This window comes from Cynocephalus volans, chromosome 10, assembly GCF_027409185.1.
Source record: "Cynocephalus volans isolate mCynVol1 chromosome 10, mCynVol1.pri, whole genome shotgun sequence".
Lineage (NCBI taxonomy): Eukaryota > Metazoa > Chordata > Mammalia > Dermoptera > Cynocephalidae > Cynocephalus > Cynocephalus volans.
In genome coordinates, this window is record NC_084469.1 from 50564575 (window position 1) to 50582396 (window position 17822).

The window sequence follows — 17822 nt, forward strand, 5'->3', positions numbered from 1 at the left end:
TCCTATAAACAACAAGCTCTCATGGGAACTAATAGAGCGAGAACTCACTCATTACTCCCCCCTCCACCAGGGAGTGCATTAATCCATTCATAAGGGATCCACCCCCATGACTCAATCAGTTTCCAGCACTGCCACATTGGAGATGAAATTTCCACATGAGTTTTGGAGGGGACAACACATCCAAACTCCATCACCTGCATAGCCCAAACTGCTCATACTGCTCATTTATCTTACTCAATAAATGACCCCTCTCCCAAGGGCTAGCATGATTCTGACATTTCACAAGCTTCCTCTTTTTCCCATCCACTCTCCCATTCCCCTCAACACTTTCCTTTATCTAATTGTTAATCAAGTTTCACAGCCATGGTTAATATCTTCATTTTGGTCTCTGCCAAAATGTTGCTGTATTTAGGGAAGTCTTCCTTTTCAACACTATGTAAAATAGCATCCCTCCCCATCTCTATCACTTTACCTTTTGTTTTTCCCTAGTACTTATCAAAAACAGGTATGTGTATCCACAGTAAAATCTAAGTTCCTTGGGTTGTTTATTCTTGGACCCCAGTTCCTAGAATGGTTCTTGCCACATAGTAAGCATTCAATACACCTTTTTCAAATAATGAATATCCATTTATCATCACCTCCATTGGCTTTTTATTAATCATACCCACCATTATTTCTCACCTAAATTAACATAATAAACTCACCTGCATGTTTTTTAGTCCTTCCAGGCTATGTTGCAATCATCTGTCCTATATTAAACAGTTCATTTTCTCTTTACAACCATCCCTGTATAATTTGCCCTCAATAAAAAGTCCAATCTTCAAAACCTACAGTTGTATCCTAGCTGAACTCTTCAGCCCTATCTCCAGCCTTGCTTCAGGTTACTCTTTCAGAAAAAGGGCAACAGTGAAACCATATAATGGAAGTACAAAGAGGACACTACCTTCATCTATTCTGTTTATTTTTAAAGATGACCAGTAAGGGGATCTTAACCCTTGACCTGGTGTTGTCAGCACCACGCTCTCCCAAGTGAGCTAACTGGCCATCCATATATAGGGATCCAAACTCATGGCCTTGGTGTTATCAGCAACACACTCTCCCAAGTGAGCCATGGGCTGTCCCTTCAATTCTATATTTTATGTTGCTACTTGGCATATAAAGAAATCTGAATTGTGCTTCAGGTGTCACAAAGAATCTTGGAAAATCCAATCAATAGTAGTGGATGATGAAGACATATCCTGTAAACCTCACCACTATCCCAATTTCTTGCCTATCTGTGCCTTAAAACTCAAGCAAGCACAAGCCTCTTTATTATTCAGTCAAGAACCACCAACACCAAAATCTTTACTGTTATCTACTACCACAAATATCCTGAGGTATCTGCAGCCCTATAGAGAGTCAATCCAAATCCCTTTCCCCATGTAGATGAAGAAACCTTGGAAATTTAAGTTCCCATAAATATTGTCCTTAAACCCAAGCAACAGTGGTCTCTGCTCTGGATCCTGGGCCTTAGAACAGAGCTTTGGATCACTCACAATAACAAGGACTTTGAGGATCTCCTACTCTGAACATATTTCCTCTCCCAATGAGCTAAGGAGTCTGTAGTGACAAGGCCACTTGCTTACCTGAAGCTTGCAACACTCTCATTACCAATGCAAGTCCCTACATCTTCAAATGCATATGTACCAACATATAGCCATAAGGATCAAGAACAATCAGGGAAACATGACATCACCAAAGGAACAAAATAAAGCACTAGTAACCGACCCTAAAGAAATGGAAATGTATGAACTGCCAGGCAAAGAATTCAAAATAATTGTTTTATGGAAGCTTAGTGAACTTCCAGAAAATACAAAAAATTTCAACAAAAACAGGAAAACAATAAACTACCAAAACTAGATATTTAACAGAGATTGAAATCATTTAAAAACATACAAACAAGCAAACTTTCAAGCTGAAAAATTCAATGAGTGAATGAAAAATGCAGTAGCATAACTGATCAAAGAGAAGAAAAAAATATGCGAACTCAAAGACAGGCTATTTGAAAATATACAGACAGAGGAGAAAAAAAGGAAAAAATACAGCTGAGGGGATGTATGGGACAACATCAAAAGAGCAAATACTCTAAATATAGTAATTAAAGAATGAGAAAGGAGGTAAACAAAGGGCCACAAAACTTAATAAAATAATAGCAAACTTTCCAAATCTGAAGAAAGATATAAATATTCTGGTAGAGGAAGCTCAAAGGTCTCTAGTCAAATTCAGTCCAAACAAGACTATACCAAGAAATATGATATTAAACTTCCAGAAATTAAACACAAAGAAAGAATCCTGAAAGCAGCAAGAGAAAAGAAGCATAGCACACATAAAGAAGTTTCACCATTGTGAGGACCCCTATACTGAGGGTGGGAAATGCTCCTCCAATAAGCCTCACTTCTGTTCCCTGGGAGGAGATTCCCAGTCTATTGTTCTTGGTGACTCCTGGCTCCGCACTCTGGAAGACTCAGTTCATCCTTTGTCACATCTGTAAGAGGCATTGAGGAAAAGTCCTTCTTGAGGAATAAGTAGTTTTCTTAGTCCTTCCTGAGAAGGGTTAGGTACGAAGGGTGATTGTAAGTCACAGATAGCCACAGTCTCTTTGAATCTAGTCACAGGTTTTCTTTGACAGTGAAATTCTTTCAACAGCTTTATAGGCTTTTTCTCTGTTTGATTCTGTACAGCTGCATGTACCAATTTTATGCCCACAGTTGGTTTTTCTCGATCTCTTTCTCTCTCTCTTTCCATATTTACAGTTGTTTGTCCGTTAAGTCTATTGAGGTTCAACAGAAAAATAATTTACCTAGTCTCTTTTCCTTAGCTATTTCTGCCCAACTGGACGGATGAGTGAGGTGTTCCACCTATAATTGTATCTTTATTCTGGGCCGACCCTTGACTCACGGCAGCAAGGCCACGGGTTCAGATCCCTGTATAGCGATGGCCGGTTCGCTCACTTGGGAGAGCGTGGTGCTGACAACACCAAGTCAAGGGTTCAGATCCCCTTACCGGTCATCTTTAAAAAAAAAAAAAAAAAAAAAAACTGAGGGAGCTTATCACCACCAAACATGTCTTACAAAAATATTAAAGAGAATTTTTCAAGCTGAAGAAAAGGATGCTAATTAGTACCATAAAAACATATAAAAGTGTAAAACTCACTGGAAAAGAAAATATGCAGGGGCTGGCTGGTTAGCTCACTTGGTTAGAGTGTGGTCATGGGTTCAGATCCCTGTATTTGACAGCCACCAAAAAAAAAAGTAAACATGCAGTCAAATTCATAATACTGTCATACTGTAACGGTGGCACATTAGTCACATATTTTTAGTATGAAGGTTAAAAGACAAAACTACTAAAAACAATAATAGCTACAATAATGGGTAAGGGACATGCAATATAAAAAGATGTAAATTGTATTTTATGGCTGTTATGGGCTGAAGATATTGAAGCACTAGTTCTAGTACCTTCATGGCTATAGCTTTACACATGCTCCACTCTTATTTATGAGCCAGTTTGGGTAATTCCAATGTTTACAGAAAATTAAGTTTGTCTATTAGTGGCAATTTTTTTTCCATTTCTGTAAAGGAGCTGAATAGCCATTTCTCAAAGAAGACATACAAATGGCCGGCCAACACATACATGAAAAATGCTCGATATCACTAGTCATGAGAGAAATGAATATCAAAACCACATTGAGATATCATCACACCCCAGTTAGACTGGTTATTATCAAAAAAGACAGAGAATAACAAACGCTGGTGAAGATGCAGAGAAAGGGGAACACTTCTACACTGTTGGTGGGACTGTAAATTAATACAGCCATTATGGAAAACAGTATGGACGTTTCTCAAACAACTACAGATAGAACTACCACATGATCCAGCAATCCCGCTACTGGGTATATTCCCAAAGGAATGGAAATCACCATGTCGAAGGGACACCTGCACTCCCATGTTTACTGCAGCTCAGTTTACAATAGCCAAGATATGGAACCAACCTAAATGTCCACCAACAGATGGCTGAATAAGGAAAATGTGGTATGGATACATAATGGAATACTACTTAGCTGTAAAAAAGAATGAAATTCTGCCATTCACAACAACATGAACAAGCTTGGAGAAAATTATGTTAAGTGAAATAAGCCAGACACAGAAAGAGAAATACCTCATGTCCTCACTAGTTGGAACTGAAAAATAAATAAATTAAAAAGAAATAAAGAGAGGAAGGAAGGAAGGAAGGAAGGAAGGAAGGAAGGAAGGAAGGAAGGAAGGAAGGAAGGAAGGAAGGAAGGAAGGAAGGAAGGAAGGAAGGAAAAAAAGAAAGAAAATGAACAATTACAATAATACTTGGAGCTTTCAAAAGGAGTGAACAGAACTGTGGTATTAGAGGTGGGAATGGGGTGAGGGAAGTAGCAAGAAATTGGATAAGAATCACAAAGAATGCTTACCTTTCATAAGAATAAAAAAGTATGCTAATTATCCTGATCTGATCACATATTGTACACAGATATTGATATTCAACTCTGTACCCCACAGATATATCTAATCAATTTTGTTTCAATAAAAAATTTTTCATTTCTTTGTTTTCAACTTAATTAGTTTCTGCTCTTCCGTCATTATTTTCTTCCCTCATCTTCCTTTGTTAGTTACATGCTTTTGTAGATTTTCTATCTTCTAAAGTCAGATACTTAAATCGCAAATTTTTTGTCTTTATTATTTTTTAATTTAAGCAATTACAGCTATATTGATCTAACCACACTTCACAAGTTTTCATATTTAACCTTTTCGTAATTATTAAATTTTAAACTTTTTAAAAATTCCACTGTTATTTATTCTAGAACAATGAGTTATTTAAATGTTTTTCCTACTGACCATAAATTCTTAAGCTATATTGTTTTTGGTGTATAAATTTACTACATTTTAATCAGAATATGTAGTATGTATGGTATTGTTTTTAATCATGGTATTTAATGAGGCTTATTATATTTACACTACATGGTCCATTTTTGTAGTTGATTGTTGTGTAGTTATTATATGCAGAGTTCTACATATGTCATTAGGCTCAGCTTTTAAATTTTGTTAGTCAAATTATCTGTGTCCTTATTATATTTTCATCTTCTTGATTTCTTCATCACTGCAAAATATGAGTAAACATTTTCTATCATAATGTGGACTATTCATTTTCTGTTCAATTATGTAAATTTTGGCTTTGTATATTAGGACTATGTTGTTAGATGCATGCATGATTAGAATTGTTATTTCTTCTTGGTATTTTGTTTTATTTATTAATGTATATTCTAATCATCTTTATCACTAATAATTATTTTTATTTGTTATAAGCTTATTATATCTGATGTTAATATTGGTATGCCAGCTTTCCTATGAATTATCATTTTCCTAATTTTATATATACTCATACATATAAATATTTATATTTATAAATCATATTCTTTCTTTTAATTTATTTATTAATATTATTACTTTTTACATTTTAAGACATTGCAGAGCAGTTGCGGGGGGAGGCAGGGAGAGAAAGGAGGAAGGAAATAGGGTGTGAGGAGGAGGAAGGAGGGAGGACAGAGCCAAGACCCATGGCTTTCCCCTCATTCTGGTAGGGGAGACCAGAGGGCCTCCATCAGCAGCGTGGTCATTGCTGGACTGGATGCAGATGTCAAGGGGGTGTGGCTGAAGCCCTCAGCCCCTCACCACCCCAGCTTGGGAGCCCAGGGTATTTCTAGTGGCAGCTAGGTATTCATTGTTGGGCTGGTTGCAGATGTCGGGGGGGCATGGCTAAGGCTCTTAGCCCCCCCACCTTCCCAACTCAGGAGCCTAGAGAACTTCCAGCAGCAGCCTGGTGGTCGTGGGTGGGCTAGGTGCAGCTGTCAGAGGGGCTTGGCTAAGGTCCACAGCCCTCCTTTCTCCTCAGCTTGGGAACCAGGGGGCTTCCAGTCCTTCTAGGTTTTACAGGTGTTCTTTGGGGGTGTTGAACCTTTACCAGTTAATATCAAACTTTGTCTCTGATCTGTGGGTATTTTGCTTTTTCTTTCTGTTCTGTGTTGGATTCTTTGCTGTTCCCACCACTTAAACTCTGCACTGGAACTAATTTGTGTCCTTTGTTTACTTCTAAAATGGGGAAACTTCGCAAAGGAACCAGCACTTGAGCCCTGTGGTTGAGCTGAATTGCTGCTTTGCTGCGAATTCTCTAGGGAAGGCTTTTTGTGCAGCTCAGGTTTTAATTGTTGACCTCATAAGCACTTCTGGGTCTCATGAGGTCTGGTACACCTGGATTATGTGGAAACTCTGGTCTGGGCATGAGTTTAGCAAGCTGCACCCCCTGCAGTTCTATATTACTGACCATCTACACTGAATGGTCCTGCACTGATTGGAGGGCAGATCAGCTGTCCATGCTATGCCCCGGTGTTCCCCCGGTGGCCTGTCTTCCTATCACCTGCACTCCAAACACTTCCCATAGGACAGGCCATGCACCAGTCCATTAAGATGACTCACCAGACTCTTAGTGGCTCCTTTTCTCAGTAGTCTGTGGCTCCTCCCTCCTATGTGGGTCCACGGGAACCCTGTTGGTGGTCTTGCTGGCCTGGGGGCCACCAAGGCCCTCTTCTCCCCTGCCACCCCAAAGCAACTTCATACAAAGGGCACAGCTGTGGCTTTTGCCGGCTCTTGCTTCATGTGCTCACCAGCTCCAGCCTTAAAGCAGTCATGGCTCCAAATGGTGGGAGTGGTCCTTTCTTTCTCTCATCGTGGCTTCTCCTGCCTTCATGCACACCGTAGGTCTCTCTTCTTATTTCCCTGAGCTCTAATGGTCCCAGTTGGGCTGTCATTGCTTTTTAATAGCTGTAAATTGGTAGACTTGTGGGAGAGGGTGACACTGGGGACCATCTATTCCACCATCTTGGCTGGAAGCCCCATGATATTCTTTTTTTTTTTTTTTTTAATTTTATTTTGTCGATATACATTGTGGCTGATTATTGCTCCCCATCACCAAAACCTCCCTCCCTTCTCCCTCCCCCCCTCCCCCCAACAATGTCCTTTCTGTTTGCTTGTTGTATCAACTTCAAGTAATTGTGGTTGTTATATCTTCTTCCCCCCCCCCCCGGTTTTGTGTGTGTGTGTGTGTGTGTGTGTGTGTGAATTTATATATTAATTTTTAGCTCCCACCAATAAGTGAGAACATGTGGTATTTCTCTTTCTGTGCCTGACTTGTTTCACTTAATATAATTCTCTCGAGGTCCATCCATGTTGTTGCAAATGGCAGTATTTCATTCCTTTTTATAGCTGAGTAGTATTCCATTGTGTAGATGTACCACATTTTCCGTTTCCACTCATGTGATGATGGACATTTGGGCTGGTTCCAACTCTTGGCTATTGTAAAGAGTGCTGCGATGAACATTGGGGAACAGGTATACCTTCGACTTGATGATTTCCATTCCTCTGGGTATATTCCCAGCAGTGGGATAGCTGGGTCATATGGTAGATCTACCTGCAATTGTTTGAGGAACCTCCATACCATTTTCCATAGAGGCTGCACCATTTTGCAGTCCCACCAACAATATATGAGAGTTCCTTTTTCTCCGCAACCTCGCCAGCATTTATCGTTCAGAGTCTTTTGGATTTTAGCCATCCTAACTGGGGTGAGATGGTATCTCAGTGTAGTTTTGATTTGCATTTCCCGGATGCTGAGTGATGTTGAGCATTTTTTCATATGTCTGTTGGCCATTTGTATATCTTCCTTAGAGAAATGCCTACTTAGCTCTTTTGCCCATTTTTTAATTGGGTTGCTTGTTTTTTTCTTGTAAAGTTGTTTGAGTTCCTTATATATTCTGGATATTAATCCTTTGTCAGATGTATATTTTGCAAATATTTTCTCCCACTCTGTTGGTTGTCTTTTAACTCTGTTAATTGTTTCTTTTGCTGTGCAGAAGCTTTTTAGTTTGATACAATCCCATTTGTTTATTTTTCCTTTGGTTGCCCGTGCTTTGGGGGTCGTATTCATGAAGTCTGTGTCCAGTCCTATTTCCTGAAGTGTTTCTCCTATGTTTTCTTTAAGAAGTTTTATTGTTTCAGGGTGTATATTTAAATCCTTAATCCATTTTGAGTTGATTTTAGTATACAGTGAGAGGTATGGATCTAGTTTCATTCTCCTGCATATGGAATGATATTCTTTTTTTATGAATCTTTTCCTACAGTTATATTTACACGTGTCATTCATATTTAGCATAGGGACAGATATTTTCTCCAATAGAAAATCCTTGGGTTGTTAATTGAAAAGTTTTGTCTATTTACATTTATTTTGATTACTGATATAGGTGGATTTACTTTTTCTATGCTGTGCTATGTTCTATATTTTACTATGTTTTTCATTCCTACTCTATTACCTTTCCTAGTTTCTTCTTGATTAAAATTTATGCATTTTCTTTTCTTGTATTATTTTTGGAAACCATATTTTTTATATTTGCTCCTGGATAACCTAATTCTTTAACAAGAACACTTGCCTCAATAATTTATGATACTATTCTGCTTACCCTTTTCCCAAATATAAACTATCTTAGAACACTTTAATTCCAGTCACTCCTCTCATCTTATAAGTTACTATTGTCTAGTGCGGGAGTTAGCAAACTATCTGTAAGGACCAAAGAGTAAATATTTTTGGCTTTATGTTGCAACTGCTCAACTCTACAGCTATGAAAGCTTCCATGGGCACCATGTAAACACACAGGTATGACTGTGCTCTAGTAAAATCTTATTCACAAAAATAGGCAGCAGTCTGGATTTGGCTTCCAGGTTGTAGGGTGCCAGCCCTGGCCTAGTGTACTATTTAAATATGCTTTTAAATGTCCTCGAAATAAATATAACACAACCATTGATTCTTCTAACCAATACTTATTCAGATTTACCTGCTTAAATCTGAATTTAAGGGGGGGAGGCAGAGGTTGGCGTTGTTTCTTTCTTCTGGATTCACTTTATTTATTCATAAAGTATAACTTATACCAGTTCTCTTATAACAAAAAGGTGAACTCATAGAAGCAGAGAGTAGAATGAAGGTTGACAGGAGTAGGAGGTGAAGAGCAGGATAGGGAAATATTGGTCAAAGGGTACAAAGTCTCTGGTAGATAAGATGAATAAGTTCTGGAGATCTATTGTACAGCATGGTGGCTATAGTCAATAACAGTGTACTATGTACCCAAAAACTGCTAAGAGAGTAGATCTTAAATGCTCTCACCACCAAAAAGATGATAAGTATGTGAGGCCAGGAATGTGTTAATTAGCTTGATTTCATCATTTTACAATGAATACATCTATCAAAGCATCATGTTGACACTGTAAATACACATGAGTTTTATTCATCAATTATACCTCAATCGAGCTGAGTGGGAAGAGTTTGTAATCTGTCACTGTTTCTGCCTCCCTGCTGTGCAGTGGTATATGGATCATGGTTTGACCATGTTCGTGGCTGGATACCAATGAGAGAGAAGGGAAACTTCCTGATGCTAAGTTATGAAGCAATGAGCAAGGTAACAATTGTTCTTACAGTCGGTGCACACAGCCTCTCACCACCATGTTCATCTCCTCTAACTTCCTCCGTTCCTCTGTGTCTCTTCCACCTTCTCAGCCAAAGGTTAGCCCCGTGGAGAGTCATTAAGAGTGAGGTTAGCTCCTTGGTCTTTATCGCTCTACTTCTGATTGACCCTTCCCAAGTTTCATGCTCTTTCTTCACATTTTTCTTTATTCCATCTTCCAACATCTAAAAGGTTTTTTCCATGCATTGAGGAGGAATACAATGGCTTATGCCCACACTGGTGGTTGTAAAAATCCCTGTGTACATGTGACGCTGCTGATAACCTAGCGATGGGAGGGAACTGGGGAAGAAAATGGAGCTGGGTAGAGACAGCTCAGTTCCGGAGACATGTCCGACTGACTGACATCTCAGCTTGAGTGACAGGAGAGAAGTGAAGGCGTGAAATCAATCTGTGCAAATATTCTCAGAGGCCAAGTAATGAAGTGGCCGGTGTTGGACAGAAAAAGCTGTTAAATGAGGCTCAAACCCAGTCTGGGTGATCAGACCATTGAAGAGGGAACTTGACCTATTAGTGGCATCTTAGAGAAAAGAAAAAGTAGCATAAACACAGGCTTTTGCTTCTGCCTGAAAAACATCACTTCCTATCACCTTCCCCTGCCTACTTCCATCCAATCATCTATGACCTCAGCATAAATTCTATTTCTTACCAGGAGGCCCTTTGTGACTAGTTTAGTTACCTCAGGTACATGCTCCCGTAGCTTCCTGTAATTTTCCTTTTGTATCACACAATGAACTTTTATTTTAGTTATTTCCCCAGTTGTATGTCTTGTTAGTAACTGGGACTCATGAAATTAAAAAGCATTTTAAAGTGTTATATTTCTAAGACAAAGGTCTATGATGAAGCAAAATCTTTCTGGTTATAAAAATACATTTTCAGATTATAATCTCCCAGGATTAAGCACCAAGTACTAATTACTGACAATATATAAGATATTGTAATACCGTATGTGTTATTAAAATGTTAGTTATGGGAAACTATCATTCGATAGCACAGACAGGATTTGAATCAACCCTTAAAGTTTTGTCGAGTTCTCCTTGAACCTCTCCTTGCTTAATCCTGATCATTGTCTAGAAGCTTTTCTAAAAGTTTCTTTAGAAACCCCAGGCCCTGCCTTTCACTGTTAGGATATGCTAAAAAGCCACAGTGGGAACTCCATGTTTAGCCATGAATCTTTTCCATCCTTTGTGCTCTCTCTCCTCGACCTCTTTTCTTTCTTCTCCTGGCTGCCTTCTGCTCGGTCACTTCTGGCTCCTGTGTGTTCTCTTCTCCCCTCTCCTCCTCCTCATTCTGCAGTTCCATCCTTCTCGTCTCCTTTTCTCTGTTGTCTCTCTCATATCCTCTCTCTTGTTTTTCCTTCTTTTAGGACACAAGAAGCACTGTAGAGAAGATCTGTCAATTCCTGGGCAAGAAGTTAGAACCAGAAGAGCTGGACTTAGTCCTCAAGAATAGCACCTTCCAGGCCATGAAAGACAACAATATGTCCAATCTTTCTCTCCTGCGTGACTCTGTTTTCGTCAGCATTCCATCACTCATGAGGAAAGGTAAAAGGAAATGCTCTTGTTTCCAAATCTACCAGAACACGTGGAGGCCATTCTTGTGCTTACCATAGGGTGCTAACAATTGAGATGAAGTTGTGTTTGAATTTATCAACTTTAATTGCTCACCACTCAGAGAACTTCTCACATGCCATTGCTAGGGAGTCTCTTTGCATGGTACTGACGTGGGCTGCAGGCATTTGGAGGAAGTTGATTAGGCCAGGAACGGTCACCTGACTTTTGTGAGGTCGTTCAGACTGTCTCTCAGAATTTGTCATGGGGGGCAGGGATAGACAGGTATCCATCTACAAACAGCAACCAGGTTAAGCAGCTACTCCTGCCAGACTTGCAAGCTGTGATTGACTTGAGAAAGGAGGACAGAATTTAGGAGGGTCATTTCAGGGCCAACCCCACTGGTGAGTTGGCATAGGGAACTATCCTGAAGAAAGAAATGTGTAAAGGGATGGCTGAACTAGAAAACAGAGAGAAGGACTTTGCTGTCAGACATTGTAAGGTCCCCTGTGTTGAAAAGATTAATCGTGTTTATACTTTTGGGCTCAAGACCAATGAAAATGTCTAATGCATGGAGTTAAAGAACGCATTTTTCCAAAATTCTGTTGTTCAAATGTATCTGGGATGGTGACCCATGGAAGAAAAAAATTAAATGCTTCAAAAGACCTCTAGCAGCTCAGAGCCTCTGCTGCCCCAGTGGGCCAGGAGGACAGAGAACTGAGACTAAGATTATACTCGAGCCTTAAAAATCTAACGAAATTTGCCTTGCTAGGTTTTGGATTGCTTGGGACTCATGACTCCCTTCTTCTTTCCCATTTCTTTCTCTCCTTAATTTATTTAATTTTTCATAGTACATGTTTACAGGATACAGTTTGCTGTTTCAACACATGCATATGTTGTATGATGGTCCAGTCAGAATAGTTACCATATCTGTCACCTAAACATTTATCATTTCTTTGTGGTTTCCCCTTTCAAGATCCACTTCTTTGACTATCTTGACATATACATTACAATCTTGTGAGCTATTGTCACCCTGGAGCACCAGGACTTATCCTTTCTATCTGACTGTAACTTAGTCACTTCCTACCAGTCCACCAGTCTGTCCCTGATGCACCTCCCCCTCTCCTTCCCTGCCTCTAGGAACCATTATTCTCCTATTTCTTTTTTACTATTATTGTTTCTTTTATTTTTTTCTTAATTGACCCATGAAAATTGCATATATTTATGGAGTACAATATGATATTTGGGTACATTCATACTCTGTGCAATGATCTTATCAGGGTGCTTAGCCTATCTATCACCTCAGACATTTGTCGCCTCTTTGTGTTGGGAACATTCAACTCCTTTCTGATTTCTATCTTTTAGAACTGGAATATCTGTCCTACTCCTGCCCCGCCATTGTATTTTGGAAATAGACAACTTATCTGGTTTCATAGGTTTGCAGCTGGAGAAGAATTTTGCCTCAGGATGAAACATACATCGAGTCTCACCTATGCCTGACTTAGGTGATATTTAGATGAGATTTTGGACCTAGAGTTGGTGCTGGAATAGGTTAAGACCTTTGGGCCGTCAGGATGGGGTGCATGTATTTTGCATGTGAAAAGACTATGGATTTGGGGTGCAGAAGGTGAAGCATTGTGGGCTAAATTTTGTCCCCACCAAAATTCATATATTAAAGTTCTAGCCTACAGTACCTCAGAATGTAATCATACTTGAAAATATGGTTTTCAAATAAAGGTAGTTAAGTCCAAATGAGGTTTATAAGGTGGACCCTAATTCAATATGACTGGTGGCCTTATAAGAAGAGTAAATTTGGGCACAGACATGTGCACACGCAGAGGGAAGACCGTGTAAAGGTGACCATCTACACACTGTGGAGAGAAGGCTCCAGACGAAACCAACGCTGCCAACACCTTGATCTCAGGCTTCTAGCCTCCAGACTGTGAGAAAATAAATTTGTGCTGTTATATTCTTTTTAAAGACCCCCAAGAAATACTGACCTTTGACACTTTACTAAATAAGAAGTAAAAAAAAAAAAAAAACACCTCGTGTGAGAAATTGTCCATTCTTGGGTTTCCTTTTATGCATCAGGGTTTGGCAGAGATAAAAATGTTATATTTACGTGTAAGGCTTGTGTGAAATGGCTAAAAGAACAAAGTAAGTTTGCTTAAAAGAGAAGGGAAATGGAAACTAACAACCCTGATGTTTGGCAGAAACAAGACAGAGTGGATGCAATAGAATTTGGTGCATAATCCATGAGAACACCCATGATTTCCTCTTGTCTAGAATGACTCCTCCAGAAGGCGACCTCATTGGATTTTCAGCCTCATCCAGTTACTCACGGGATTTATTATATGGTACAGACAGCCAAGAGGAAGAGATAGAATAATGAAATGATAGTTAATAATTACAGTGTGATAGTTAATAATGATAGTTAATAATTACGGAATTACATCTGACTTCACATGTAGTTTGTAATTAAATTATCACAACAATCTCACGGGGCATTATTTTCCACAGAAAAGTGTGATACCAGACAAAATTAAGAAGCCACAAATCCCTTTGAAGACCAGGTCTCTGATGCTAGAGGCTAAACTTATAGGCAGTTTGCTTCCCTATTTCAATGTGCTAGAACAGAGTAGACTGAGTGGATAGACGGGTTGCAATTTTTAAAATAGAAAAGAAAAATATGAAAAGGGACAATATCCTCTCTATTCCCAGGCTAGATCTGTGCCCTTTCTTTCATCTGGAAGGTACATACAGGTTCAAGAATAACTTTAAAATTAATTATATCAATTATAATTAGATTATTGATTATATAAATCATGAAGTACTGAAATGCTGTATTAAATGCTGACTGGTCTTAGCTGCAAAAGTGAGTCTTGAAACAGGGAACACGGCGCCAGGGCTGCTGTGGATGCAGCCAGGATCCCGGAGGCTGGGGCCGCACTGAAGGCGGCCAGCTGCCCTATTCAAGATTCGAGGTTTCAGGCCGGCATTAAAGAAGACTCCTGGGAGCGCCCGAGCGGCGCCGCGACTGAACAGCCCGAGGCGGCAGCGCCGAGAACACGGAAGGCAACAAACCAGAGACAGAGCGAGCGCCCGACTTGGCACAGCACTGTGAGTGATCCCTGGCACAGCTGTGTTCGGGGGGTGGTTGCCCACGCGGCTCCCCGACTGCACCACCAGGCCACTCACTGCCCCGGTGCTGCCTCCATTTTCCCAGGTGCGGGCAGCTCCGCCCTGCTCGGCCATCACTGAGCCCATTTGCTTGGCCTGGCGCAGGGCTTTCCGGACCCTGCGGGCCGGCTTCCTCTCCCACTCCCTCCACGGTTCTCTGGCAGGGCTGGGGGTGTGGGGCGTCCCGACCAGTTTTGGGAGGGCTAGGAAGTACGGGCGGGCCGACTGTCACTCCACCACACCCTGGACTCCGGCCCCGGTAAACTTCCTGTTACTGGGAGGCAGATACCATCTCTGCGACCACCAGTTTGGAAAAAAGCCTAACGAATTTCTGGTTGGGAATAGTGTGGTAGGAGAGTTCCCAGGTCCGGTTGAACCTGCCGGAGAGCAGGCTGCAGGCGGGCACTAGACTCGGTTTATACCGGGGGGATACAAAGGTGAACAAGACCCGAGAAAGATCTACACAGTGCTACAAAGGCACCCAGAGAGACCGGTCGTCTGTGCCTAGCAGAAACCTGGTAGACTTCCTGGGCGAGGCGGTGCTGAGCAGGGTCTTGAAGTCCCAGCTGATAGACGAGGGGTGCAGAAGACACGCCCCAACCCAGCACACTGTGCACAGAGGGGGGAGACGTGCGGCCAGGGAGGCGGAGACTCGACAGAAACCACACACCCGGTGGGGTCGCCACTGCACGATCTAACAGCCTGGGCCAGAGCACACGGAACGGGGAGAAGTCCTGTACAGAAAGTGAAAGCTCAACAGAGATCACACACCCTGTGGTACGTGATCCACCAGCCCAGCAGAGTACAAGCTGACCAGAAAGGTGGATCCCCGGAGAAGCCCAAGACCCGAGGCAACCACACACACAAGACACTAGAGGCCAACTGAGCAGTCACGGCGGGAGCCATACCAAATTGGCAACAACAGCAACATCCTAGTTAGTCATTAGTCTTAAACCGGTGGACTGTGAAACCCCCTGCCACAATGAATAAACACCAAAAAAAAGACACCAGAAATACAAAAAATCAAGAAAGTACACCACCAAAAGTTAATAAATCTCATACTCTAGATCCTATAGAACAAGAAGCCCTTGAAATAACTGACAAGGAATTTCGAGTGATAATTCTAAAGAAACTGAATGAGATACAAGAAAACTCAGCTAGACATCATGATGAAATGAGGAAAAGTATACAGGATCTGAAAGAGGAAATATACAAGGAAATCAATGTCCTGAAAAAAAATGTAGCAGAACTTGCTGAACTGAAGAAGTTATTCAGCGAAATAAAAAACACAACGGAGAGTTTAACCAGCAGGCTTGTCGAAGTTGAAGAGAGAACCTCTGAACTTGAAGATGGGCTGTTTGAAATAACACAAGCAGACAAAAAGAAAGAAAAAAGAATCAAGAACATGGAAGAAAATCTGAGAGAGATATCAGACAACCTCAAGCGCTCAAATATCCGAGTCATGGGTATTCCAGAAGGGGAGGAAAATGGAGATTCCATTGAAAACATATTCAACAAAATAGTGGCAGAAAACTTCCCAGGTATAGGAAAAATCACAGATCTTCAGATCCAGGAAGCTCAACGATCTCCAAACGTATTCAACCCAAAAAGGCCTTCTCCAAGACATGTCATAGTCAAATTGGCAAAACTCAGAGACAAAGAGAGAATCTTAAAAGCTGCAAGAGAGAAGCGTCAAATCACCTATAAGGGAGCCCCAATCAGGTTAACATCAGACTTTTCATCACAAACCCTAAAAGCTAGAAAGGAATGGGATGATATTTTCAAAATACTAAAAGACAAAGATTGCCAACCAAGAATACTCTACCCTGCAAGGCTATCCTTCCGAAATGAGGGGCAAATAGTATATTTCTCAGACAAACAAAAACTGCGGGAGTTCACTACCACAAGACCACCCTTACAAGAAATCCTCAAGGGAGTACTGGGTTTGGTTCCTGAAAAATAACTACCACTGCCATAAAAACCTAAGAAAAATCTAAACCCGCTAGTACAATAAAAATGGCATTCATGAAGAGAAAACAAGCTAACAAAAACACTATCTACAACCTAAGGAACCAACAAACAAAGAAACCAAACAGTAAATCAGAAAGCAAGGAACAAAAGACACCTAAGACAACCAAACAACCAATAAAATGCTAAGAATAAATCAACACCTTTCAATAACAACTCTTAATGTTAAAGGCTTAAATTCCCCAATTAAAAGACACAGACTGGCTGACTGGATCAAAAAGCAGGACCCAACTATATGCTGCCTACAAGAGACCCACCTCACCCATAAAGATTCACACAGACTAAGAGTGAAAGGATGGAAAAAGATTTACCATGCAAACAGAAAAGAAAAACGAGCTGGAGTGGCTATTCTTATATCTGACAAAATAGACTTTAAACTAAAAACCATAAAAAGAGACAATGAGGGACACTACTTAATGATAAAAGGACTGATCCATCAAGAAGACATAACAATCATAAATATGTACGCACCCAATGTTGGAGCAGCCAGATTTATAAAACAAACTCTATTAGACCTAAAGAAGGAAATAGACACTAATACCATAATAGCAGGGGACCTGAACACTCCACTGTCAATATTAGACAGATCATCTAGGCAAAGAATCAGTAGAGAAACACAAGATCTAAACAAGACTCTAGACCAATTGGAATTGGCAGATATCTACAGAACATTCCACCCAACAACCTCAGAATATTCATTCTTCTCATCAGCACATGGATCATTCTCCAAGATAGATCACATATTAGGTCACAAATCAAGTCTCAATAAATTCAAAAAAATTGGAATTATCCCATGTATCTTCTCAGACCACAATGGATTAAAACTAGAAATTAATAACAAGCGAAACTCAGGAAACTATACAAACACATGGAAATTAAACAGCATTCTACTTAATGACATATGGGTCCAAGAAGAAATCAAGCAGGAAATCAAAAAGTTTATTGAAACTAATGAAAACAATGATACATCATACCAAAACCTGTGGGATACTGCAAAAGCAGTATTGAGGGGAAAATTTATTGCATTAAATGCTCACTTCAGAAGAATGGAAAGATGGCAAGTGAACAACCTAACACTTCACCTTAAAGAACTAGAAAAACAAGAACAATCCAATCCTAAAGTTAGCAGACGGAGAGAAATCATTAAGATCAGAGCAGAACTGAATGAAATTGAAAACCAAAAAACAATTCATAAGATCAACGAATCAAAAAGTTGGTTTTTTGAAAAGATAAATAAAATTGACAAACCATTAGCATGGCTAACAAAAAAAAGAAGAGAGAAGACTCAAATAACAAAAATTAGAAATGAAAAAGGCGATATTACAACTGATTCATCTGAAATACAAGGAATCATTCGAGACTACTATAAACAACTATACGCCAACAAATTTGAAAATCTGGAGGAAATGGATAAATTTCTGGACACACACAAGCTCCCAAAA

The 17822-nt window shown here is 40.2% G+C and overlaps 1 protein-coding gene across 1 annotated transcript in view; it reads left to right on the forward strand.

Annotated features, from left to right (window-relative positions):
- SULT2A1 (sulfotransferase family 2A member 1) overlaps positions 1-17822 on the forward strand; it is a 56336-nt gene that overhangs the window by 32635 nt on the left and 5879 nt on the right. Inside the window, exons 4-5 of the mRNA XM_063112701.1 lie at positions 9465-9559; positions 10989-11166. Coding sequence (XP_062968771.1) covers positions 9465-9559; positions 10989-11166 — 273 coding nt within the window. The remainder of the gene's footprint in view (positions 1-9464; positions 9560-10988; positions 11167-17822) is intronic.